At 40.6% G+C, this 17,627-nt stretch overlaps 3 protein-coding genes and 1 pseudogene across 3 annotated transcripts; 1 reads left to right on the top strand and 3 right to left on the bottom strand.

Annotated features, from left to right (window-relative positions):
* Positions 1–678: 678 nt before the first annotated feature.
* Positions 679–1,194, bottom strand: LOC116262358 (uncharacterized). Its single transcript, XM_031641698.1, has one exon. The coding sequence runs from the start codon at positions 1,192–1,194 to the stop codon at positions 679–681; it is 516 nt and encodes a 171-aa protein (XP_031497558.1).
* A 4,074-nt stretch (positions 1,195–5,268) lies between these two features.
* LOC116245662 (uncharacterized) lies at positions 5,269–6,091 on the bottom strand. Its single transcript, XM_031617158.2, has one exon. The coding sequence runs from the start codon at positions 6,027–6,029 to the stop codon at positions 5,511–5,513; it is 519 nt and encodes a 172-aa protein (XP_031473018.1). The 5' UTR covers positions 6,030–6,091; the 3' UTR covers positions 5,269–5,510.
* Positions 6,092–8,763: 2,672 nt separating this feature from the next.
* Positions 8,764–12,773, top strand: LOC116248389 (uncharacterized). Its single transcript, XM_031621159.2, has 2 exons — positions 8,764–8,896; positions 10,445–12,773. The coding sequence occupies exon 2, from the start codon at positions 10,598–10,600 to the stop codon at positions 12,440–12,442; it is 1,845 nt and encodes a 614-aa protein (XP_031477019.1). The 5' UTR covers positions 8,764–8,896; positions 10,445–10,597; the 3' UTR covers positions 12,443–12,773.
* Positions 12,774–13,786: 1,013 nt separating this feature from the next.
* On the bottom strand, positions 13,787–17,092 carry LOC116246009 (F-box/kelch-repeat protein SKIP30-like; annotated as a pseudogene).
* Positions 17,093–17,627: the final 535 nt, after the last annotated feature.

Here is a 17,627-nt window from a genome sequence, read left to right as displayed (position 1 = left end):
TCTCGGATTTGTCAAACTTGACACCTCAAAAATTGTTTATGGAGGATTTTCCAAGCAAATTTGCAGGGAGGAAAGACCTCCTTAACCTTAAAATACAAAGAAAGAAGATACAGAGAGGCACTAGACCACCACACTGTACAAAAGAAAATTCTGAACACCATTCCATATCTGAATTAATTAAGGGAATGGATCTCCTCATAAGACTAATTACAGGGTATCACGGAATAGAAGTCAATAAAGGCAAAAACAAAGGCCTCTCATGTACATTCATGCCAAAGGCAGCCCCTTCACATGCATTGTCCTTGCAGCAATGAAACGGTACCTAAAGGGGTCGTTTAGCAGTAGAAAAATTTTGTGAATGTCTATGAATATGCCACAATTGTTGTTGTAGGTTCATCGGATAGTAGAACTATTGTTTCATAAATTTGGTGTAATTTTAAAGTAGATTCATGCAAAGTATCCTTGTTACCAATCCACCCAAAAGTCTTTCTATAAAATCAAAGCCTTTGCAAAATTTTGAAAGCCAATAGTAAATTTTTATATCAACAGTAATAACTGAAGAAAAATGACACATCCATACTAAGCATTCCGCGAAACAGACCGGGACATCTTATATGTCTACGAGAAAACTAAAAGAAAATAGCTTCTATCGCTGATTATGTCTACTGAGCAACGGCATCATGAAGCGAGAATACTATAAACAAACATATCTAAAGTCTCCCCCTTCTTAAGACGATACTTCCTCAGCAGCCCCTCCTTAACAAACCCAGCCTTTTCCAGGACCTTCTGTGATCCCACGTTCCAATCGATGACGACAGCGTCGATCCTTTGAATCTCTGGGAACCCGCAGAAGATCGCATTGACGGCCATCTTGAGGGCTTCCGTAGCGATGCCTTTGCCCCAGTGCTCATAGGCTAATGCATACCCGATCTCTCCCCGGCAACGCTCGATGTCAGATCCCTGCTTGAAAGTCATTTGGCCGATGGGGCGGCCGCTGAGGCAGATGGGCCTAGCCCATGGGTGAGCGATCAGGGAGCTCTCGAGGAACGACTGAGCGTCCTCTCTGCTGTGAAAAGCATCCAACCGGCACCATTGAGCTACGCGATCGTCGGCGACCCATGCCATGACGTCCGAGAGGTCTGTAAGCTCGAACGGCCGAAGTGTAATGCAGACTTCCTTCTTCTTCTCCTCCATTTGAGAGGGAGACTGAGAGAGCTCAACGAGTCAGGCAATCAACGTCAAGCATCCCGATTTAATGGTTGATATTTTTTCATAATGATCCTCACCTTTGGGGAATTCTCAGAAAAGCACTTTTCCAGTTTTATTCATTTTCATCTTTAAATTTAGACAGTTTCAAGGTAATTCTTCACCGACATTATATTTTACCCAGTTATCCTCTCTCTCCCCATCTTCCTTTTTCTACCTTCTCCAACTTGTCGTCCTTTTTCGTTCTCTGTGTATCGCCTTTGCCTTTATGTGTCTTCAAGTGCTTTCTTCCTCTTTCTGCTTTTTTGATCAAGTTATTTTTCTTTAGTTTTTGGCCTTTTTGTTAGTTGCTTGGTATAAAATTTGTCATCAATTCGTTTCTTATGGGCAATAAATCTCTCTCTGAGAGGCAAATTAGTTGGCTTGAATCCTCCCCTCTCCCTCTGTTTAATTTCATCCTATATGTGTTTTATGCAGTCTAAATTGATGGCCTTAGAACTCAACAGTAAAGGCTCCCCTACAAGTTTAAATAGTAAGTAAACGAAAATTTTCAAAACATGAATTGAGTTTTTAACCTCTCTTTGTCTTGTATGTTTAATAAAATAGTCCACCAGTATTTCAAGGTTACTTAATGCATGTTTATGAAAGAGTGGACGTGTTTGATGATCAGTAAAACTTTTTGTTGGTACAATAAATGTTCGTGGAATGCATATTAAAAAACAGGTTTCATATTCTTGCTCTAAAAACCATAATCTGATCACCTCGAGCACTTAACTGTTAGAATTGGAGACAATATCTAAGGTTACACCAAGTTTCTTGAAATAACAAGTTTCTTGAAATAATAAGTGCATGTTCTTTGTGCACCAAGAACACATTGTCCTTAATTCTCTCAAAATGTCCCTTCATAAATGTGTTGGGTTTTTTTTTTTGGTTAAAGATGTCAATAAATCGTATATTTGAATCAATATCCAGTTAAGCCATTTAAAAGAAGTCGAACATGGAACAAAAATCAGATCGGATTTAAATTTAAGAAATTGTATCTCATCATATTTGGATTTACGTAAATATTTAATTGGAGTCCGACTTGGATTAGATTTAATTTTAAATGTGTTCACATCCCATGGTGTTTATTTTTCATTAGTTACATGAAAACCACCCAACGGTTACCCTTTAGAGTGAAACAAGAGTACAGGCTCCAATCAAATGTCCTCGTTGTTGTAGCTTTCACATCACTTGGTGTTGTCCAACACGTTGCCTCACAGATTTAAAGGTGCATTTTAACTCGGTACTTTCAACTCTAAAGTCTTTTACTCTATGCCATTATTTGGTTAAGTTACGCAACTTGTAGAGCGAGAAAGAGCCGATAAAATGAAAATATATAACAAAATTTGAGGACAAGAAATCCCTAAATACAAAAGAGAAAGAGAAAGAAGGAGAGAAAGTAACATTCCTAGTTTTAATTGAAGAAATTATTACATCATTTAGACTTGCATTTTTGGGAAATAAAATTCAATGGTTGATGGAAATGCTTGGTGCAAAAGTACTTGTGCTCCCATACCTCCAGCGATGCACCGGAATGTGCTTCCGGCACCCCCACCCCTCACCCCATAATAAGAAAAAAAAAACTTTGAAAAATAAAAGAATACTACTTGTAATATTTTGAAAATTTAGGTTGCCCCACATAAAACTGGGGTTTTCTTTTGCGAACACAAATGTATGCAGTTTGGATCATTAGCACCACTATTGTGCCACACCAAATTCGTGGCACCAGTACAAGTTTTTTACTGGTTTGGATCCTATCTAAATTGGTCTCTTGACATCCCCAGCCATAACCAAAACAAACAAATCTAAGTACTGAACTCTTGTCATCTCGTACTAACTTTGCGTGGTACGGGATCAAACCGATCCATGTAAATAATGGTACGGGTGGGGCTAAAATCCATATTGAATAATTGTACCGGCTGAGATTATGATTTATATGGAACGTGAATGCAAATGGTTGCAAGTAAATGAAAACTAATATACCATAGCCACTTCAGAGTGTATTCATTTGTTTTTACAGGATTTGTTTAAAACATGAGAAAGGCAACGAGCTTGGACCGGGATGAGGATGTGACCTGAGGTGGAAGCGAGTTGTGCGTGGATCGGCCCAGTGTTCATTTGGATCCAGTTGTATTTTGTTGTGTACATTTTTTGTCGATATTTGACATGTTTTTAGATATTATTTGGTTTTGAATGAAGATCCAAATCAAGATATCAACTAGATGTTCAATCCTTCATGATGCATACTTGAAAGGAAAAAGTGATGACCATTTTGATCGTATAGTATTACTTTACACTTCTTCTTTTCAAGTGGGTTGGGTGACTCTATACAGTCAGGGTCACCATTTAATATATATATATATATATATATATATATATATATATATATATATATACCTGGCGACAAGGTTGTTTTGATAGAGGCTACTTTTGAATGCTAAATTGATGATATATGATAAGCTAGCTTGAAACTTGCATTTCTTGTAAAAGAAAGAAAGGTCACGAAGCTTGACGAGGTGCATCTTAAGAGAGAAAGTTATGTCATATGTGTTGTGGGCTCACCGTGCATAGTAAAGGAAGGAAGAATATTTTGGTAATTGATTAAAAATAAATGCCTTTCATAGTCTTTTTTTACTTTTTTCCATTTTCAATTTTGTCTTTACAAAAAGTTTTTTTTTTTTCAGTGTAAACCAAAGATATTTTAGCCATTAACCATAATTTTGCACGAAAAATCGTGCACCACTATTTATCTTACATCAGGTTGGACAACAATGCTTAATAAAAAGACATAACACAGTAACGGAGCTTGCTAGATGATCTCACACAAGTTGTACAGCAGTCTGATACATTTATATCTCACCAAGCTAGCATATATATGGGGTTTAAGAAGCGAGAATACACACCAAGCTAGCATATATATGGGGTTTAAGAAGCGAGAATACACACCAAGCTAGCATATATATGGGGTTTAAGAAGCGAGAATACTATAGATAAACTTATCCAGAATCTCTCCTTCCTTAACCCGATACTTCCTCAGCAGGCCTTCTTTCATGAACCCAGCCTTTTCTGCGTTTCAAAATTGGTGTTAGTTGTAAAGGCGTCAATCCTTTTATCTCCCGGAAGATGGCAGAGACGGCCATCCTCAGGGCTTGTGTGGCGATGCCTTTACCCCAGTAGTCATAGGCTAATGCGTAGCCAACCTCTGGATGCCTGCGCCTTCCTTGAAAGTCACTTGGCCGATGGGCTGGCCGTCGAGGCAGATGGCCCTGGACCAACAGGAGCTAAGGGAGATCTCCATGAACGATCGAACTTCATTTCTGCCCCGAAGCGCATCCCACCAGCACCATTTAGCTACGCGATCGTCGGTGAGCCATGCCATGACATCCGATAGGTCTGCACGCTCGAACATCGTATTCTTATAGTGCCGATCCAATATCCACGCCTCTGCTTGTTTTGGATTTTGGTGCTGCTCTTAAAATCTTGTATGATTATGCGTACATTTTATTTTCGATATATAATTATATTATATATCAAATAAAAAGAATAATGCACTACAGACCGATACAAAAGAGCCATATATGTGAGCAAATCAATGGAATTGGATTTATTCGAATCGTATCGGAATAATTTGATGCCGGATTCAAGAGTGCCATGTGTTAATTTTTCATATTTTATGAATGTTTTAAATTAGATTTTTGAATAATATTTAGTAGAAAATGCCCATAATTGTCTGAGTAGGCCTAGGGCTGTAAATGGGTTTAGTAACTCTAGATTCGGCTCATATAATCTCATTGGGAGCTCAATTTGTGTATTAAATGAGTTGAAGTCGAGCTTATAAGTGAATTGATCTAGTTAAACGAGTAGAGCTGGACCTAGGTAGGCTCGATCGAATGTCCCTTTGGTTTTTCCAAAACAGATTTTTGGTTTCTACTTCATGTATTATGTGTGTGTGTGCGCGTGCTTAAGCTTTCTTAAGCACAAGCCAACATTGAACTGGAGCAAGAACGTCTAGGACTCAGCCCAAGTTTATTGTAACCAAGAAGGCCCAATTTTGACAAATATGTATCAACTGAGAATGATATATTTCAGGCTCAATTTTGACATGTATATATCAACTAAAAATTACATATTTCATTCGTAGTTGGAATTACGAAGAGGCCTAGTCACCCCAAAGTGCACCATGATCCGTGATCATATGCAATTCGTCTAATGGCATGAGAAGCTCATTCGGAGTTCTTCCGATGAAATCCGGCGCATAGAAATTAAAGATTATACTCGGAGGCGAGGATACTGAAAATGAACATATCCGTCATCTTCCCCTTATGGCAGACATACTTCCGGAGCAGACCCTCTTTAACGAACCCCGCCTTCTCCAGGACCTTGAGCGACCCAATATTCTCGACGTCGACCAGAGCATCGATCCTTTCCCTGTCCGGAAACTCGTGGAAAATCAAGGGGACGGCCATCTTCACTGCTTGTGTGGCGAACCCTTTGCCCCAGTGATCATAGGCTAAGACATAGCCAAGCTCCGCCCTGCCGCGGTGCTCGAGCCTGGCGGTGACGAAGCCGATGGGGCGGCCGTCGAGGCAGACGGCCCTGTTCCAAGGGTGGGCGATCATGTGATCGAGGCATCTCCGGCCTTCCTCCTTGGAAGTGAAGGAGTCCCAACCGCACCACCGGGTCACTCGATCGTCGCTGCTCCATACCATCAGGTCGTCCAGGTCGCTCTCCTCAAACGGCCTCAGGCTGATCATTCCCGCTTCCCTCTTCGACTCCCCCATTTGCGTAGTGTGTAAGACACGCAAAGAGGAACGGTAATTTTATAGAGCTGCAGAGAACAAGAGAATCCATATAATCTGACTAAACTATAAGATCGCCCCTATTTTCATGGTCATGATTATTGAAACATAGCTACTAAATATGACATCGATCTTTTATGTCGTGTTTATCTAATTTTTTTCGTGGAAGCCAAGTCTCTCTCTTTATATGTATATATAATTCCTGAATTCCTCCCGCCCAGTTTAGTCACGACACCAATCAGACGGCCTTACACTTTTCACACCATTGCGTTGAACTTTGAATTTGGTTATTTTGCAACAAGTGGTCACATTGAGGGGCAGTTTTGTCAGTTGCAATACCTTGGCCTTGAAGGAACCTGGAATGAGATTCGCCTACGGTTGGACCGACGGGTCTGGGCAAAGATGACGACGAGGACGCGACAAGGTGAATCGCCGTGGGCGTCAAGGCATGAGGACCGGTAGGGCAAGTCCGGCCGCCTTTCCTGAACCACATAAACGCTAAGAAAATCAACTACGGGAAATGGTACCCCGGCTCCGTCCAGGTTTTTTGGACCTTAGTATTGTTTATGTCATTTAGATGTAGTTAAAAACAAAAATATTCAAGTGCATGTTTTAACATGAATAATTTTAAGGCGTTTCTTTAGGGGTTGTTTAGTAGTACGAATAAAGTAAGAGTGTTTCATAAATTCAAAATTGAGAAAAGATCATTAGATATCTGAACAAATGTTTCATAAATCTAATTTAATTTTGAGGTGCATTCACAAAACGTTTACATGTTGTTCTTAATGTCAAAGAGTTCGCTAGTGATTGGAAACTAAGATAAGGATTAACTATACTAACAACAGCAGTCATGGACAGAGCCAGGATTTTTTTCAGGGGCGGGCCAAACCATCTGTAGGTCGGGCCAAACTAAAAAAATTTGATTTTTTACATATAATTTTTTTTTTTCTGAGCTTACCCCTAGCAGCAGCAGAACTACTTGTGGGCTAGTGCATCAAAAGTTACCTTGTAACCAAGTTAGGCGGCCTAGATGGTGTCACATGAGATATTCATACGACATTCGGCGTCAATTTCTCAACCAAAAAATCCTAGCCCTGCCATTGACTTAACAGCCACAAATGTATGGCCTATTTGGGGTTGTATAGTCAAAAGGTTAGCCTCTTAAATGAAAAACCTTTGTTTAAGTGTATTTGAGGAGCTTCACATGAAAGGACTTGTAAGCAATCAGACAGTCAATGGAATGGAAGTTCATTTGTTCTGCATGTTTTCCCCGTTAAGGCAGTTGCCAAAAGGGTTGTCAATAGATTGAATTCTAACTGCATATACTTTTAAGTTCACATATTTATATTTGAATTTGTGTTTGAATATAAACAAAGAAAAAAGTTATATCCGAATCTAAAATCCAATTTCATAGTCAAAACGGATCTTGATCCAAATTGGATACCTTGGTATTCGTAGGTGGATCCAGATCTGACTAAGAAACCGGCATTCAAGTAGAATCCAACTGAACCTATGTCACCTGAATGCCGGGTGCGGGTGCCGGTGTCGGTGCCGGTGCGGGTGCCGGTGCGGCACATCTCAAAAAAATTAGGTGCGGTGGTGCGGTGAAGATATTTTATTAATATTAATATTATTATTATTATTATTAATTTTTCGTAGAAATTGAATAACACAATTAAAATTATACATTTTTATGATAGTGGGAAAAAATCAAAAAAGAAATGTTTGAAAAAAAGGCAAACAGATCGTTTTATGAAAGCCACCATTCTTTAGTCCTGTATGGTTTTTTTGAAAGAGAAAAGAGAACATATAATATATCTATAGATGTATTAAATTAGATGCAACGGTCGATGGGGATTTGATTTTGTGGATTTTTAATCTGATTTCATCCCAAAATCATATCCAGCAATAAACTTGGTTTGGATTTGGATTCGACTCGGAACTTGATCCAACTCCCCTGGGTGCGGTTTGGGTGCGCCTCATCATCGGGTGCGGTTTGGGTGCGCACCTGGAGCGCACCCGCACCGCACCCGCACCCGGTGCGGGTGCGAGCTCCTGGGAAACGCACCCAGGTGACATTGAACTGAACCAGTGGCTGGTTTAGACAACAGTTCTTCTTTTGTTATTAGTTTATTAAAAGTGGAAAAAAGCACTTGAGTGGGAGACTTAGTCACTTTGAGTTCAAAGGCTTAAGGGGCGTCTAGCTCTAACCCAGTTTTTTTAAAAACGAGGTTTTATAAAATCAAGTTTTTTTAATGAGTTTTAGAATTTTAGTTTTTGAAAACCTGGCTTTTTTGAATAAGCTAGAAAACATTAGGTTTTCCATTCATTCTTATAAAATCAGATTTTGTCAAAACTAGGTTTTCTTTAAACAAACGGAGTTTTGATGGCACTCAAACACTCCAAAAACTTAGATTTGAAGACAGAACCAGACTTTGCTTTAAAAACATGGAGCCATTCGCTCAGAAACAATTTTAACTGAAAATTAATAGTTTGTATGTTATTAAATCTTATCAATTACTCATGAACTAGACCAAATAAAACAAAGTAAAAGTAACTGACAGGGGCCATGCCATGCGTATCGATCAAAATGTCGTGTGGTACTGGGAATAAGAACAGTCTGCGTTCGGACCCGACACTGCTTAAGATCAGAAAGTCCCTTATCCAAATGGTTTGAGTTCGAAATCTGATATTAGACTCAGGTCCAAACCAATCGGGAAAATCCATATCCAATTTTAAGACCAGAGGTTGTCGAGAAAAGCGGGGAAGAGGAGGAACTCTAATCTCTCTCTTTCTCTCCAGATTTCGTGGCGGTCCAGGCTGAGAGTTCTTCGCATTCATCATTTGAGGTAACCATAATCTCTCCATTATCCACAGTCTTCTCCCCTTCTTTTTGCTTGTTTTGCTTGATCTCTTTTAGTTAGGGTTTCGTCTTGGTGCGTACATGGAAGGTTTTTCCTCGGTTCCCGCTTTCTTAGGGTTCGAAATTGTGAGATATTTTTTCAATTTGGTCTTCTTTTTGTTTGCTTTATTTTTGGCATTGGACGGAGCTTGATCTTTCATTGCTTTTTTTTAGCAATTATCAGTTCAGAGTTCTCCGTCATGAGTGGTTTGGTTCATAGTGTCGTCGGCTTTAGGATTTTAACTACGTTCAGTTGAATGGTATAGGAGAATGTATGATGCATGTTATCATTTTAAGAAAAAAACTTCTGCCCCACACAAAATGCGACAGTGTGTCGACCTTTCTTTCTGTGGGTGAAGGGGCCCTCCGCCCTTGTTGAATATTATTTAGGAAATGTGCACGCGAAGAAGGGACAATACTTAACCGGAGCTTATTTTCCAGCTGAAGATTCAAATTAGGTAAGTTATTGTGCTCAATCATTGGCCCATTATGCTGCAAACAGTAGCCGGCAAGTTTCTACCCGAAATATAGTTGGTGCCAACATGCTCTCGCTTGGCTGAAGTTATCTGCGAGGTTCTCATAAGTGGAGTTTATTCTTCAGATTGTTCTGGTTAAGGATCAATCGCCCTACTGATATATGGAATTAATTTTTAGTCTCACGATCTTTTTTCTCCCCCCTTAGATTGAACCATGAAGCAGTTGAATGCTTAGAGGCGATTTGATGATAGCAAAGGCTATGGCTTTCATATGTACTGTAGTCTCTAATCATATACCAGTAAAATCCAAAATGTATACTGTCAATTCCTCTAGTCCCATGCTATACAATAGTCATCATACTAGAGCACTTTCCCATCTTATCAGAACGCTAATGATGAGAAAGCAACCACAGTGTCTTCGGAGAGAAAATGCTACCGTAGTACTCCATAGTTCAGTGGACAGGTCTTTTCGTTTCCCGAATCTTATTAGCCTTCTGTTGTCTTGTTGAATGCTGATCAACAGCTAATATTTCTTGTGTAGGCGTTACTGTCTCAACCAGTGTTTCTTTTTTTCCCCTTTTCATTCTATTCCTTCGGTTGTTATGCTACACATAGTGTTGTTTGACTTTTGAGTTATTTGTTGTTGAAAAACATGTCTTGCCAACTGTTTTAATATTTCAACTTTCAATAGTTGGCTAGCTGTTTACCTTTCTCTACGTGACTACATTTTTTCTCCTTCTATAATCTATTATAATTGACTTTTGTTGTTGGGTTAAGCCGAATTTTGAGCTAAGTAACTTTGAAGGATATTTATTCTTTCAATTTTTCGAGTGCACAATTCATGTAGTGAATTGGAGTTTACTTTGGCTGGTAGTAATCTTTTCAAAGCTTCATTATTCATTGGTCTTGCTTCCTCACCTAAGAGGAAGCTCCTTGATAATTCTAGCTGCACCAGATTTTGAGGTATCACATTAAAATTGCAAATGGTCAGTAACTGCTTTCTTCTGTGGTATTTTCAGGCTTTGGGTGAGATGTTAGATGTGATTGAAAAGATTTTTATCCTTAACCGTCCAGCGGAGGGCACCAAATTCCGTATGTTAGGGAATTTCTGGGAATAAAAGCTGTCTATTGCTGTGAAAGTCGTGGTATACTATACTTCCCTTGATACCTTGATGGAAGACCAGTCTTTTGTGTCTGTTGAACAACCTTTAACTGAAGATGATGCCTTGCTTATGCACAATTTGGGAGAGGATCATCCTGTGTCCCTTGGGCAAACTTTATCGGTGGGGCAAGAGTTTGCAGATGTCGATGAGTGTCGTCGGATGCTAAAAGAAACTGCAATTGCTTTTCATTTTGATCTTCGAATGGTGAAGTCAGATAGATGTCGTGTGATAGCCAAGTGTGCCAAAGAAGGATGTCCTTGGCGTGTACATGCTGCAAAGTGTTCCAGTGGTCAAACATTTACAATAAGGACATTGCGTGGAGAACATACCTGTGAAGGAGTTCGTAATTCACGCCATCAACAGGCATCTGTATCTTGGGTTGCAAAGTCTGTTGAGTCATGGCTTAGAGCTGATCCACGCTACAAGCCCAATGACATACTAAAAGAAATACGTGAACGACATGGAGTGGCTGTATCATATATGCAAGCTTGGCGAGGTAAGGAGCGTAGTATGGCTGCTGTTCATGGATCTTATGAAGAAGGATTCCGCCTTCTTCCTGCATACTGTGAACAAATTAGGAAAACAAATCCAGGAAGTATAGCTCTTGTTGTTGCCACAGGACAAGAAAATCACTTTCATCGCCTCTTTATATCTTATCGAGCATCTATTTATGGTTTTATCCATGGTTGCCGACCTCTCTTGGAACTAGACAGAGCATATATAAAGAGCAAGTACTTGGGCACCCTCTTATGTGCTGCTGCTGTAGATGGCGATGGCTCAGTCTTCCCTCTGGCATTTGGCGTTGTTGATATTGAGACAGATGAGAACTGGATGTGGTTCCTATCAGAGTTGAGGAAACTTCTTGGAGTCAACACAGAGAACATGCCTAGACTGACAATATTATCTGATCGGCAACAAGGAATTGTAGAGGCAGTCGAGACACATTTTCCAACTGCATACCATGGTTTCTGTTTGCGATATCTTAGTGAGAATTTCTGTGATGAGTTTAAGAACACAAAATTGCTTAACCTGTTCTGGAATGCTGCTTATTCACTTACAACAGCGGAGTTTGGAGCAAGATTGGGGGAGATGGAAGAGATTTCACGCGATGCTGTCCAATGGGTGAACAGGTATCCACCTAATCTGTGGGCTGTGGCTTATTTTGAAGGAGTGCGATATGGCCATCTTACTTTAGGCATCACACAACTGTTGAGTACATGGGTTAGTGACTCGCAGCACCTTCCAATAATCAAGGTAATGGAGTCTTTCCGGGCTCGACTAACGGATTGTTTTAGTGAACGCCGTGATAGAGGGGCAGCATGGTCGGCCATACTCGTGCCATCTGCAGAAAAACGCATGTCGGAAGCCATTGCTGATTCTCGATGTTACCAAGTTCTTCGTGCAAACGAAGTTGAGTTTGAGATTGTCTCCACTGAGCGGACAAATATTGTGGATATAAGGACCCGCTGCTGTTCCTGTCGTCGCTGGCAGCTTTTTGGCCTGCCGTGTGCACATGCTACTGCTGCTCTTCTGTCCTGCGGCCAAAATGCCCGTCTCTTTGCAGAATCTTGCTTCTCAGTCGCAAGCTATCGGGAGGCCTACTCTCAGACCATAAGCCCAATCCCAGATAAAAGCCTTTGGAAGGATAGGGTAGAAGGGAGCAAGAATGGTGGTGCTAGCGTTGATATAGTCATTCGTCCGCCCAAGACCCGCCGGCCACCTGGCCGCCCGAAAAAGAAGCTTGTTCGTGCAGAAACCCTTACTCGGGCAAAGCGGATAGTGAGTTGCGGGCATTGCAATCAATCAGGTCACACACGGAAAAAATGTCGAGCTCAGATTCTCGAGCAGATATAGCTGGGCTGAGTTGTGTTGTAATTGTACAATACACCATGGATTCACTCCCTTTTTTTCTTCACAGTATGCGAATTGCTACTGGATTGCTGCAACTTTCCCGTCTAACCAGCTTGTTGCCGACGACGGAACCCTTCTCACTGCATATTGTACAGTTTCCATTTTGACATGTGGACTGTTCTCACTAACTAACAGATTTGAGAAAAAGTAAAGCGTGGAAGATGCAATAATTGCACGGATTGAATGGATCCACTTTTTGTTGGTTGTATTCCAAGGAACGGCTTTCTGTTCAATCCAGCAACATAATAAATTTTCTTTCTTCTATTGTCCGACATTTAGATTGTTTAATATAGATGGAGCGCATCCTGCGGTATTTCTTGGGAGGCCTGTTTGGGTCGCCTAGAAGAATGGGCCTTTCCGAGATTCTGTTTATGAAGAGACAAACCACAGATCTTTTGTGCAGTGCCTGTGATTCAAGCAGTTCCAGCGTCTCCCGGAGGCCAGGTCTCACATCTGTCGGTTCAAGTATGACCATCGCGAAAACTAGCCGCATAATGGCCAGATATCTGCTCCAACCTGCTTGATCTTTTAAGATTCAAGCTGCGCAGGGAACATCCTAGAAGAAGGTGTTGTCAACGAGTTGGTTAGCGGTAAATTCCATTCAATAGCTAAATATAGGTGGGAGACTGATAGCAAACAAGTACCACTAGGGAACATCCCAGAAGAATACTGTTGCAGAAAAATCCACAGGCCACTTTTTCTCAGCCGTTCGGAAAACTAGTTCCATGAGAACCGTAATGAGGTCCAAAAGAGTATCTATGAAAACGATTGCACCGAGCGACCTAACCTAGTAAGATGCTTTACGGATTGGGCTAGATTTTTTAATAGTAAAAGCAAATTGAAACATATAATATTAATTGACAAATGATGACTCCATAGACACTTTTAACGTGGAGCAAGAATACTGATGTGTAGACTGATATGGACCCTTTAGCAATATACTAATAACAGTAGACCATGACGACATTTCACCTTCCATGTAAACCAAGGTGTGCCATAATCTGCACTTGTGGTAGCACGACAAAGGGGCGTGGTCATCATGGAGGCATGTCCCGTTCGGATTATGATCCATCTTATTTTGAAGTGCTGAGTGACGAACATGCAAGTCTTTGGTCTCGTACCAATCAACAATTACTTAGACCTGAGGTTAGACATGCTCATGTTTAATATGAAAAAACTACTCAACCTTTGACCTGTATCCAGATGCAAACTTGCATTTCAATGGAAAAATCAATGAACTTGTCAAAATACTAGTCAATTGGCATGCGCTAGAAATGCTGCGATTAATGGATAAGAATTTAGACGTCTTTGCATCCCTAATATGAAGATAATCTACAGAAGCAAGAACTTCCGGACCACACTCTCAACATTAACCAACATAACAGCATTATCCACTCATCAGGTGATGAGCTAACAAGAAGCAGTAGGAACCAACCGGCATAGACGACAAATAAATACTCGACTCCTTTGAATCCAAACACTAATGTTGATATATACTCAGACAAGACACAAGCCATTTCACTGAATCCTGAAAAGGAAAATGAAAAAAGATGAAGGATTATAGACAGTGACAGTTAAATCGTCAGCAATGTACTTCCAACCACAGTGCCATGGCACCGTGTCATTGGGGATAGTTGTCGCCAAGTTGAACCCCTGATTTTCACGTTCAAGACATTCACATCAGATAGCAATTTGATTGGGACGTTCCACTGTCCAGGACCATCCACACCTCCAATCAGATAGAGACTCTGACCTTGTCCAATAAGCGCAAACCCAATCCTGCTCTGGAAGTCAAATGCAATTGAAATCACTAACATCAGTGGTTTTACTGGTCGGATAATCAAGCCACCGTGTAATACGTACAAATCCCCCCAACCATGGCTGAAGGACCTTGCAGCCATTCTTCGTCCTCTACCAGCCAACGATTCTCACGGTGTTCCAGCACCTGCACCATCGACAATCCCTTATGCAGCACATAAAACTTTCCTGAGATCACCATACCAGTACAAGCTGAGTTACAAGTGTGGCGAAGCTCTGCTATTGCATCCCATGTATCCTTCTCAGGATCATATATTTCTGCACTGGTGGAAGGTTTTCTGCAACCAGTCAAGCCACCAGCAACAATTATTCTCCCATCTAGCACAGAGCATGCAAACATTGCCCGGGCAACCAACATCCGTGCACATGAAGTCCACTGCCGAAGAATTGGATTGTAGGACCAAACCTCATTGGTTGGGAAAATGCTGTCATGATCCCCCGTCTGAGGATCCACAGAATCACTATTACCACCAAGCACAAATAGTTTTCCACCAACAGATACAGCCCCAAAGTTTGACAAATGCTTGATCTCTGATGGCAAAGTTGTAAGTGTCATCCAAATATCTAATCGGGGATCATATAGCTGCCACAAGTTTTCTGGCTCAAATGCAGACACACACAGGAATTCTTCAGCCACTCCAACCTCATGACGAGCCTTAAGTAGCTCAGGACTGCGGAGTGCATCTCTCCATGAACGGCAAACAAGCTGCAGTTTCAGATGATGAACAAATGGAACATATGCAAGGCAGCGAAGGGCAACATCATCAGGAAGACCCTCAATCAGATCAGACATGTTGTCAGACTGCTTCAGGGTGACCTATCTTTAACAGAAGGGCAGTCAATATACCGGTTACTTCAAAATTCAGTTGCCCAGTGCCCGCACAACAAAAATGACAAACATGCTTTAGAAGAACATGAGAGAAAAATATTTGACAGATTGCCAATACAAAAAGAGATAAAAAGAGAGAGAGAGAGAGTTACTAAACCTATAGTAGGGAAGGCAGACGGATTAAAGAAAAGGAAGTCTACACTCCAAAGAGGAGGGTACACACCTACAAAAGATTTGGAAAAGGATTAGCAGAAAAGTATATAACTAGCAAATGCACAATGAATAGGTTATCCTGCAATAATCTGATTCCTCTAGATCAAATTTTCTCATTATCTAAATCACTATCGCCAGAGGCCCAGAAGCAGATCTTTCTCGGAGCATCAACTCCTGAGACTACTACTGAAAAGTTAAAATCCAGCTTCGTTCAATTATGCAACTTGAATAGAATTCATGGCATGTGAAAGACTGATACTACCTAACTTGTTATAATAATAGAATACAGTTCCCTTTCCCTTCTTGATTTTCTCTTTAAGGACACTGCATGAGTTTCAAAAAAAGAAGAAAATAAGAATAACAAAACTTGGACCCTAGCATGTAATTTGGCACCAATCAATGTGACGCTTCTTTTTGCAGTTTACTATCACAATAACGTCTATATTGATAAAAAATGACATGGAGAGATGGCACATAAAACCATTAACTGTAACTGCAAAAGCAAAGTATTCTACTGCGAAAGTAAGCAAGAATGCCGAAGATCTATGCTTAAAGACCAGCCACTAAAAACTGAATAGATAACCATAGCATCAATGTTACTACAAATCGCAACGCTCGAACACAACTGTCTTTCGGTATTTCAGAGCCAAGTGGAACGCATCAGATTTTTAAGAGTTGAACTCAAATCCGTAAGTTGGTACCATCAAAGATTATACTCATTACAAGGAATGGAAACCAAAAGATCAATGCAGCAAAAAGAATTTAATGATGCAACAGGACTAATGTACATATCAGCATAAGCGACATCAAAATCTTAAAAACCCAACGTTAAAGTGCCAAAAGACTTGAAAGAATTCGCACTGCTGGTGTCAAGTTCTACTAAATCTCTGATGAAGCTTAAACTTAATGACGGCATATGAATGAAGAAAGGTATTAACATCACCATGACTTGCCAGTGTAAATGAATACGACCATGGTATTGTCGCAAACAGCAAGTGCCTGTCGCACTACAATATAAGAAGGAAAACAGAGACGATTTATTGATGTACATGCCAACACCAAGAAGCGTCCAAGAGTTCAAAAGGAAAACAGAGACGATTCGTAGATGTACATGCCAACACCGAGAAGCGTCCAAGTGGTCAAAAGATTTCTATCTTGTTTTGCACAGAACATGTCACCTCTACGATTATTCATATCCCATGGACATGGAGTTCCTCAAAGTTGAAAAACCGACTTAAGCAACTCCTCAACGCAATAGAAACCAACTTCTCGAGTCACCGGAAAACATGAAATTCCACCACAAACCTGGAAACCCCAGTTGAGAACCGTGCGCAAATCCTGTAAGTAGCATAAATTCGTTCCACTGAATGATTGCAAGCAAGTCGAACATGGAAATAATTGAAATGGGGATTCAGACATGAAAAAATTCAAGAGAGAAACATCAGAAAACTGAACGGCTAGAATAGAATCTCGATAGAACGCCTCATCCAAACAAAAAACCAAACGGAATTCGAGGTTGGTGCTTCGACGGCTCACCTGGAAGACGAGTTGAGGATCTCAGCAATTAGCTTGTCTTTGGTGGAAACTATGAGACCGAATTTCGGGGACTGCGACAGAAAAGCTTCAACCTTTCCGGGCAGTTGGCCTGGAAAAGGGATACCGGATACGCAAGTGCGTGTAGAGTCGCTTTGCCTGCCTTCTACGGCGTTGCAAGGCATATTCCAGAAATAGAGCAAAGGCGACCGACCGAGTCGATGGCTCGAGACGCAGGGGTGACGGAAGCGATTTTGTTCAACGAGTCAACCCAAGGCCAACTCGGCTCGTAGAACAAAGTATTGCTGAACCCGAGCTGAAGATGAAGCTCAATGATTTACGACTTTCTTCGAGTCGAGCTAAAATGATGAATGATTTACGAGCTCATGATTTGTGAGTTTAAAAACGAGTCGAGTTCAAAAATCAGATTGAATTTGGATATGACAAATGATATTCGATTAGATTTGGGTGTGGATTCAGATTTAAGTAAATATCAACTAGGTTCGAATTGAGATTCAAATTAGATGTAATGCAATTTAGAATCGGTTTAAAAGTCAAAATCAAATTTGAATGTTGATTTAAAAATATTGTTTTAGTTTTCAGATTTGGATATGATACAGATTTTTCTTCAACTTAACTCGAATCTAATTTCTAATGGAAGGCCTAAGTATACACCCAAATAAACATTTAAAAGAAAGTTGCAAGGAATGCAGCAAAATCAGGAGTGAGTGCGAA

This window comes from Nymphaea colorata, chromosome 1, assembly GCF_008831285.2.
Source record: "Nymphaea colorata isolate Beijing-Zhang1983 chromosome 1, ASM883128v2, whole genome shotgun sequence".
In the NCBI taxonomy this organism is placed as follows: domain Eukaryota; kingdom Viridiplantae; phylum Streptophyta; class Magnoliopsida; order Nymphaeales; family Nymphaeaceae; genus Nymphaea; species Nymphaea colorata.
This window is presented reverse-complemented; position numbering and strand designations above follow the sequence as displayed.